The following is a 9,731-nucleotide window of genomic DNA, read 5'->3' on the forward strand; positions in this document are numbered from 1 at the left end:
TTTATTTTTGAGGGAGATGAAAACACACATACACACACACCAGAGCACTGCTCAGCTCTGGCTTATGGTGGGGCGGGGGATTGAACCTGGGACTTAGGAGCCTCAGGCCTGAGAGTCTATTTGCATAACCATTATGCTGTCTCCCCCACCCTCTTCTTTTTTTCTATTTATTATTTATGCCAGTGCACTGCTCAGCTCTGGCTTATGGTGGTGGGGATTGAACCTTGGACTTTGGAGCCTGTCTGCATAAGCATTATGCTATCTACCTCCTGCGCTTCTTTTTTCAAAAGGATTGTTTCAGATCTTCGAAGTTCATGTTGGCAGAGAGCACACCTTCATGCTTATGAAACTTTCCCCTGCAGGTGAGGACCAGGGGCTTGAAGCCAGGTCCTTGCACATGGTAACATGCAGGTAACCTGCTGTGTCACTGCCTCCACACCCGTTTGTTGTTTTTAGTCCAGGATTCTCCACAGTGAGACAAATTTATTACTGGTGAGACAGTGCAACAGGTTCCACTAATTAATTAAATTGTTTAATTTATTTTTGATTTAAGAAAGGATTAATTCACAAAACCATAGGATAGGAGGGGTACAATTCCACACAATTCCCACCACCCAATCTCCATATCCCACCCCCTCCCCTGATAGCTTTCCCACTCTCTATCCCTCTGGGAGCATGGACCCAGGGTCATTGTGAGATGCAGAAGGTGGAAGGTCTGGCTTCTGTAATTGCTTCCCCGCTTCTTCTTCTTCTTCTTCTAGCGTTTGCCAAGCATATTAAATCGAATCCCTGATGGTGAATCGAGCAGCTTCATCGACTGCTATATGTGTTTCTTGTAGGCAGATAACATCTGCCTGATGCTGTATCTCCAGTTGACCAATAAGAACGCGTATGGCAAAGGACAGCCCCTCAACATTAAGTTGGAGGACTCGAAGAGCAGGACCAACAGCTTGAAAGCTGTCAGGAGCTGCTTGTTGCTGTCTTTGAAAGTGACTGGGATCCATGTGGATTCAGTCGGCTAGGAAGGATCGTCAGTTTCCCCAATGAATGGGTACTCAGGAGATGCACCACGGGAAGGTCAATCCAATTGCTTCCCCGCTGAACATGGGCATTGACTGGTCGGTCCATACTCCCAGTCTGCCTCTCTCTTTCCCTAGTAGGTGGGTCTCTGGTGCCCTATAATTAAATTGGTGTAGATTTCACTGCTCCTGACCCATCATTTCATTCATTCATTCATTCATTCATTCATTCATTCATTCACCCAGCTGCCTAGTACTCCTATGTGGTGGAGCTTGAACTTGAGTCTTACATGCTTGGAACAAGTACCCTAGCTGGTGAGCGATCTCTCAGAGCCCATGAGGTGATTTTAAGTGGAACACACATTGGTAAGTTTGTAAAAGTTACTCTGATTTTGGGGGTGGGCAGCCTGCACAGTACCCACTGTCCTTTCACTCTCTTTCCTTTCTCCTCTGTACTTCCCTTCCCCCTCCTCCCTCCGTCTCCTCCCTCTCCCTCCCTCCCTCCCCCTCCTCCCTCTCCCTGCCCCTCCTCCCTCTCCCTGCCCCTCCTCCCTCTCCCTCCCTCCCTCTCTCCTCCCTCCCACCCTCCTCCCTCCCACCCTCCTCCCTCCCCCTCCTCCCTCCTTCCCTCTCCCTCCTTCCCCCTCCTCCCTCTCCCTCCCTCCCCCTCCTCCCTCTCCCTCCCTCCCCCTCCTCCCTCTCCCTCCCTCCCCCTCCTCCCTCTCCCTCCCTCCCCCCCTCCTCCCTCTCCCTCCCTCCCCCTCCTCCCTCTCCCTCCTTCCCCCTCCTCCCTCTCCCTCCTTCCCCCTCCTCCCTCTCCCTCCTCCCTCCCCCCACCTCCCACTCCTCCCTCCCTCTTCCCTCCCTCTCCCTTCCTCTCCCTCCCTGCTCCCCTCCCCTCCCCCTCCCTGTCCCCTCCCTCCCCCTCCCCCTCCTTCCTCCCCCTCCCTGTCCCCTCCCTCCCCTCTCCTTCCTTCCTCCCCTCTCCCTCCCTCCCCCCTCCTCCCCCCTCCCCCTCCTTCCTCCTCCCTCCTCCTCTCCCTCCCCCTCCCCCTCCTCCCTCTCCCTCCCCCTCGAAGGAAGCCTGTGTGTTCAGAGCCCTGAACTCCTCCCTGTGCTGAGCAGGACTGAAGCTTCAGGGCACAGACTCCAGTGGAAGCATCTTGGACTCTACAGGATGAACTCTTAGCTTTTCTGTACGCCTACATTCATCACAACAATAAAAAGTTTATTTCAAAATCTGCAGCTGAGTCCTGGGGCAGTTTGTGCGGGGTGGGGTGGGGCGGGGCTGGGGGGCTGGGCAGGTGCCTGAATCTGTTTGCTCAGGATCTTCTGGGAAGGAAGGCTTTTGGTGTTGGAAGCACTCACACATCTCTCTGACAGGCTCTTGGTGTTGGAAGCACTCACACATCTTGGTTTCCCGGCTGAGGCTGAGGCTTACTGCCAACAGCATTTGGAGAGAGCATCAGCTCCTTCCCCTGGTCATGGACATGCCTTGGCTTCTGCTGTGTCTCTGTCTCAAGCCGCCCTCTTGCGGTCCTCTGTCCCCAGGACAGTGCAGGTGCTCTGCACAGGGCACCTTGTATCCTCCCGGTGCCCGTCTGTCTGAAATACCAGGGGCCCTGAGGCTTTGCCCCATGTCCCTGAGCTGCTGGCCCAGCACTGGAGGGGAGGGGAGGGAGGGAGAGGAGGGGTGGTGACAGGAATCACCACTATGAGTCTCAGCAGACCTGTGATGTCCTGATGTCCTGTCTGGGATTATAAAGCCCCTGTTTTACTGACACAGCAACAGGTGCTGCTCACACACGGGAACAGATGAGAGGAGGCAGGGTCTCTGCAGCTGTGGTGAGTGTCCTGCGGGTGGACAGGTCTGGCAGGGGATGCGGTCAACTGAGAGGGGCTGTCTGAGCCTCCCTCTCTCTGGTGAGGATTCCTAAGGGCTGAGCATTCTGCAGATGAGCAGGCTTCCCTTCACCAACCCCTGCTTCCCCAGGCCCCCCTGCCACCCCTAAACAGAGGGAGTCTCACCTGTGTCCTGGGATTCTGGGACCAAGACAGGCAGAGGGGACAGACTGTGTGACAGCCTTCCTGTATACTCAGCCAAGTCGGGCACAACTTCCCTTCCTAGTTCTTCTGAACCTGTCACCTACTTCGCCCCCTCCAAAGCGCCAGTGTCCCCCCCCCCTTTTCCCTTGCAGGCCCCTCCCGTGCCCCAAATTCCATTGACAGGCTGACAGCAAAGGCTTGACATTTCAATTTATTTCTTCCTATTTACTTGTTTTGCCTCTAGGGTTATTGCTAGGGCTCAGTTCCAGCACTATGAATTCACTGCTCCTGGTGGCCTTTTTTTTTTTTTTTCATTTTATTGGATAGGACAGAAAGAAATAGAGAGAGAGAGAGAGACACCTGAAAACCTGCTTCACCACTTGTGAAGCATCTCCACTGCAGGTGGGGAGTGGGAGGCTCGAACCCTGGTCCTTGTGCTTAGTACTATGGAAGCTTAACCAAGGTGCTCCACTGCCAGCCTCTGTTTTTTATTTCCTCGAGAGAAAGAGAGGGGCCATTCAGTACCTTCCTTTTCTGTAAGGGATGCGATTTCTTAAATGTGTCCCACCCAGCCACAGCAGTGAGAGGAGCACTCTTGTCTCTGTTTTCTAGGTGAGGACACCAAGGTGTGGGGGTGGGCGCGTGAATTCAACAATCATGGAGTCCTGTTGACTCCAGATGTAACACTGAGACCTTTAGAGGAACTTGTGCTATGCCTGTGGGAGCTGTCACTGAGATTTCACTGTTAGTTTCCAGAATCCATGTCCTGTTACAGCAGTGACCTCTGAGCATCTGTGTGCATGGTGCAGGGAGGAGGGGCTCTCTGTGCCCCAGCCCCCAATTCCTTCCCGGGACACAGAAACAGACCAGACGATAGAAAGCAGAGGAGGTGTGAGCCGTTTCCGATTTCTGCTGGAACCTGCAGACCTTCCTGACTGCACACACACTGCGCTCCTCTCCAGCATCAGAGCTCCAGGCAGCACCCTGGGCTTGGGGAACACATGGCTCCCCAAGTCCTAAATAGTCTTTTGCAAGGCGAGTGCCCCCTCCCCACACACCCCCCTCCTTTATTTCTTTACTAACCTCTCTTGGCCCCAGAGCTGGGGCTTCTTCAGTCCCAGGACTCAGCCTGCAAATCCATCCCCCTGAGTGCTGGAGACTGAGTCCTGGTTGCCATAGAAACCCTGAGGGTAAAGGCTCTCTAATCTCCTCTGAACTGGGTCCTTTCTCCTCTGCCCTTTTGGGGACAGACTTCTCTGCCTGTGAAAGACACAGTCCTTTGCACTGTTGATTGTCCCTCACCTGGAAGATTTCAGAAGACAGAGTCCAGAGCTTTAACTCACCACCGCAGGCTAGAAGGGCCTGCTGTGTGTTCATTCTGTTTCTCCACCCCTTCCTTCTCTTCTCTCCAACTCACCCCCCCCCATAGTTATATTACTTCTTGGTTTCTCTCTCAGGAGATGACTTCTTTGAAGAAAGTTCCTTCTAAACACTGAGCCTGTAGTTAAACTCACACAGGATCTGACGGTAAACACACCCACCCACCAGAAGTTTCCTATGGGGAAGGTTCTAGGGTTGGTGCATAGAAGCTGGCAGGGGTGGCAAAGGAGACCCCCCTTCCCCTAAGCCTCGTCTTCAGTCTTCTAGGAGAAGCAACACTGGCAGGATTAACGTCCCCCTCCTCAGCCCACAGAGTACAGCTGCAAGTCTCTGACCCTCAGGTGCAAAAGGCCTGTGATATAACCAGTTACCTTCCAGCTGTGGTGCACGAGTTTTAGAGTCAAGTGGAGGGTGATTGAAGCCTCTCTCTCCCCCTTTTATCTCTCTCTCATTTACTGTTTATATTTTCCATGGATGAGTTAATAGTGGCTTACAGCATTCAGGGTCTCCAGAGGTACAGTTTCATACCTGCATTTGTGTGCGAACTGGCCCTGAGCTGTGTTCTGTGGGTGTGGCCTAGAGCTGCCTTGCCTTTCAGCTCTGGCTCCTCACCCACAGAAAGGAGGTAATGTCAGAGGGCGGGCGTAGCATAGCAGGTTAAGCAGTTAAGCACACGTGGCGCAAAGCACAGGGACCGGCATAAGGATCCCGGTTCGAGCCACCAGCTCCCCACCTGCAGGGGAATCGCTTCACAGGCAGTGAAGCAGGTCTGCAGGTGTCTGTCTTTCTCCCACCCCACCCCCGTCTCCCCCTCCTCTCTCCATTTCTCTCTGTCCTATCCAACAACTAACACATCAACAATAACATTAATAACCACAACAAGGCTACAACAACAAGGGCAACAAAAGGGGGGAAAATGGCCTCCAGGAACAGTGAATTCATGGTGCTGGCACTGAGCCCCAGCAATAACCCTGGAGGCAAAAAAAAGGTGATGTCACCGCAGGCATGGGGGAGGGGGACTCCATGAGATGGCGTGGGAAGCCCTAGAGTGTGTGGTTAGCTCTGCAATGATAAACACCGACTGTGTGCCAGCTTACAGTGTCTCCTGTGCCCACCAATACCAGTGAGGTGGGTAGTGCCGGCCTTGCTTTCCCTGCAGGACGAGGGCACAGCACTTCAGTAGGGTCTCAGCCAGCCCTGCAGCATCACAAGGGGGGGCAGCATCCTCTTTAGTGTCCAACTCTGTTCTCATGGGTCTTGGGGACCAGTGAGCTGTGACCCTTGCTTTCAGAGGGCGGCCCACCATCTGGAGAGCAGCCGGGCAAAGTGGGGGTGATGGAGGCAGAGAGGCCTGGTTGGGGTCAGCTGAGGATTCACCTGAGCGGGGGACCTCTCTCTAGCTCAGACTCTGCCCTAGGAGTGATTTAGTAGGGGCCCTGCCATCCCGAGCAGATGCAAAGGATCTAATCCCCGGGAAGTTGCAGATCTTATGAGGCAATGAAGCGTTATCTTCATGCCGGGTTGAAATTTAAAGCCAGAGCTGAACGGCCTGGGTGCACTGCCTGGTGCATGAACTTGGGGAAGTTATTTAGCTTCTGTGAACCCCAGCTTCCTTATGAAGTGGAGAGATGCCCCATGGATGCGGGAAACAGCCAGGAAACCCCATGATCCTCCTCACATAAGCTGCTTTATGAGGCGGTCTCTCAAGCATCTTAGTGCTTTGGGAAATGGCTGAGCAGGCCGCAGGTTACAGCCAGGTCACGGCAAAGGTCTTGCTTGCAGAGACCCAGGAATGAAACCAGTTTAGACCGACCCTGTCACAGCAGGAGCCAGGGGGGAGCATTATAGAAAGTTAAGGAAAGTAAGATCACCATACTTGCTTCCTCTCAAGCACTCACACAATCACTCTGTATGGAAACACAGAAGAGGTGTCAGAATGCCCAAGCAAGCAGGGCTGTTTGTGACCAAACCTCAAAAAAACTATCATGATTTCGTCTAGGTTGGCTTCACTAGGATCTGAAAGGAAGGGATCCGGTTAAAGGGTAGTTGATCCACATGGTTGCATACACACATTACAGTGCACAGAGACCCGGGTTCAAGCCCCTGGTTCCCCCCTGCAGGGGGAAGCTTCATGAGCAGTGAAGAAGGGCTGCAGGTCTCTCTCTGTCTCTGTCTATCTTCCCCTTCTCAATTTCTGGCTATCTCTATCCAATAAATAGATAATAAAAAATTAAGAGATTAACAAAGTTAGTTGATTCAGAGGTCCAGAGTGCCACAGAGTGAAAAGTAAGCCTAGCTTTGGATTTCCCTGGAGATTTCTTGGACAGTAGGAAAGGGAAGATGGTCTGGCAGGAGTTTGAGGCTGAGCTTTATTTATAGCCTGTGGGTCTGCAGGGCTTTGATTTACAAATGGAAACCACCTGGAAGATGCCTACTGAACTAGGGGTGCCCCTGCACCCCTGCAGAGGAGAGAAGCTGGCGAGGCGACAGAACCAGGACGTGATGTTTTTCGTGAGACGAGTTGAGCTGACACCCACACGCAGGCTCCTGGCTCACCACCACCAACCCCAGGCCCAGGGAGACTCATGCTTCTCCTCCTGACTCTCCAGGTGGTGCCCAGCAAGAGCGGTCAGCTTCATCATCTTGCTCTCGACTTCAGAGAACTTCAACCCCTCTGGTGCCATCCCAACCGCATTCATGGTAAGAGAGCTGAGAAAGATGTCAGAGGAAAGCTCCTTCTGAGTTCATGGCCACAGGGGCACCTCCAAGGCCGAGTCTTGAGATTGTGGGCAGGAAGTGGCCAGGGAGGCGAGGTCGGGGGGAGTGTGACAGAAGTAACAGCATCTGAGAGTCCATCTCGGACACTTCCTCTAGGCCAACTTGCCGGCACAGGGAAGATACTTGTCACTGCTGAACACACCCACACAGACCTATTTTGGGCCCCCAATGCATCTCCAAGGAAGAAATACAGAAAGTGGAGGCTTCATTGTAACACTGGAGGGAAAGCCACTTCTCGCCCTCTGAAGATGGTCTTGAAAATACATGGTTTGAACATGTCCATTCTGGTATATTTAATAGATTATATGCCAGACTAGAAAACGTACCCCTAAGGATATTGACAAGTGGAGTCTAAACTAAACTGTTTCTCACCTAGATTACAACAGAGTGCTAGTCTTTTTCTTTGTCCTGAGAAGAGATGTTAGAGGTGCTCTGGGGCACAGCTTTTATGATCAAAGGAGGCAGTTTGGGCCAAACAGAAGATAGAGACTGAGTGGCCAAAGCAGTAACATGAAATTTGCTCATTACCTCTTTAAAGAGATTATTAAATTACACCAAAAACTTAAAAAAGATCATTAAATTCATCAGACAATAGAAGGAAGTGGAGCTCAGAGGAATGAAGTTTCTTTCATGGACTAAGCGAGGGCTTGGGGGTGATTCTAGAAGAAGGACTTGGTGAATAAATGTCCCTTCCTCACAGGGTGGACAGTCCCCTCCTGGAATCACGATGTCTTCCTGCAACACCAGCACGTCTGGCCATTCCACCTTCCTGCTCACGGGCTTCCCAGGACTCGAAGCCTCTCACCACTGGGTTTCGATCCCCATCAACCTCATCTGTGTGGTTTCCATCCTGGGTAACAGCATGATCCTCTTCCTGATCCGCACAGACTCGGCCCTGCACGAACCCATGTACATCTTCCTGTCCATGTTGGCAGCCTCTGACCTGGGCCTCTGCGCCTCCACCTTCCCCACCATGGTGAGGCTCTTCTGGCTGGGGGCTCGAGAGCTGCCTTTCGACCTCTGCGCGGCTCAGATGTTCTTCATCCACGCCTTCACCTACGTGGAGTCCGGCGTGCTGCTGGCCATGGCCTTCGACCGGTTCGTGGCCATCCGGGAACCTCTGTACTACACCACCATTCTCACTCACTCCACTATGGCCAAAATGGGGGCTGCCATCTTGGGCAGGGCTGTCCTGCTCAACCTCCCCGGGCCCATCCTCCTGCGACGGCTCTTCTTCCCCCGGATCAGCGTCCTCTCTCACTGCTACTGCCTGCACTGTGACCTCGTGGGCCTGGCCTGCTCAGACATCAGGATCAACAGCCTGGTGGGCTTGGTCTCCATCCTCCTCTCCCTGGGCCTGGACTCGTCCCTCATCATGCTGTCCTACACCCTGATCCTGCAGACCGTGCTGAGCATCGCCTCGCCTGGCGAGCGACTCAAGGCCCTCAACACGTGCGTCTCGCATCTCTGCATCGTCCTCATCTTCTACCTGCCCAAGCTGGGGCTGTCTGTGCTGCACCGGGTGGAGAAGCAGGGCTACCCCGCTCTGGCCGTGCTCATGGCCAACCTGCACTTTCTGGTCCCGCCCTTCATGAACCCCATCGTCTACTGCGTCAGGTCGAAGCAGATCCGCCAGGGGCTGCTCAAGCGCTTCCAGCAGAAGAGGGTAGATACGTCCTAGAGCCGCTAGAGGGTCAGTTAGGAGGCAACCTGGATTTGGGGTGGAAAACTGATTTCTTGGGGCTTCTGAATCACTTAGCTCTTAAGGTTGAGCCCTTTGTGTATTACGTTGTGTGTGTGTTGTATGTGTTGTGTTGTGTGTGTGTGTATGTAGGGGTGGGTGGGGGAACTATCAATCTCTATATTTTTAATATGTGGGACTGAGACCTTGAGCAGCAGATACAATTTTCCCTTGGCAAATCCTTGTTGCCCTATGTGTTAGAGCCACCATGAGTGACCTCTGTTTATATGGGGCGGGGTTCATCACAGTAACTGATGGGGGGGGGTGTACGTCTCTGGGTGCAGACTGTTCACCTATTGGACATCCCTACTTCCATTTCATTTCTAAGGCTAAGGAAGAACTTTTTCCTCCTACTATAGGTCAGTAATATTCGACCTAAACAAGTTGGATTTACTTGAATACTGGCCTGCTGTTCCCAAACCCAACACTAAACAGTGCACAGACCAAGACACAGAAAAGGGGGTGGAGGCGGCAGGTGGGTGAAGGGTGGGGAACGTCATTTAGGACAACACTGCACAAGCAGGGTTTGCCCGGCCCTTTTTGTAGCCGAGGGCATGGTAGTTTTCTCTTGGTTCTTTTTATGTGCACCTCCCTCTTGAGTTAGAAGAAAAGTCTAGCATTGCCACATCAGGGGATGTTGCTCACGGGAGCTTCCAGATAGTGATAAAATGTCAATGGTAATAAAGGTGAAATAACCACTCACTCCCACTACCAGTGATCTGCTAGGATGTAAGTCAGGGACTCATGGACTGTTCTATTCACTCAGA

At 52.8% G+C, this 9,731-nt stretch overlaps 1 protein-coding gene across 1 annotated transcript; it reads left to right on the top strand.

The window, feature by feature from the left end:
* The first annotated feature begins 7,950 nt into the window (after positions 1–7,950).
* On the top strand, positions 7,951–8,934 carry LOC103117490 (olfactory receptor 51G2-like). The gene has a single exon (XM_007527550.2). The coding sequence runs from the start codon at positions 7,951–7,953 to the stop codon at positions 8,902–8,904; it is 954 nt and encodes a 317-aa protein (XP_007527612.1). The 3' UTR covers positions 8,905–8,934.
* The last annotated feature ends 797 nt before the right edge of the window (positions 8,935–9,731 follow it).

The sequence above is a fragment of the Erinaceus europaeus genome, chromosome 17, assembly GCF_950295315.1.
Source record: "Erinaceus europaeus chromosome 17, mEriEur2.1, whole genome shotgun sequence".
Lineage (NCBI taxonomy): Eukaryota > Metazoa > Chordata > Mammalia > Eulipotyphla > Erinaceidae > Erinaceus > Erinaceus europaeus.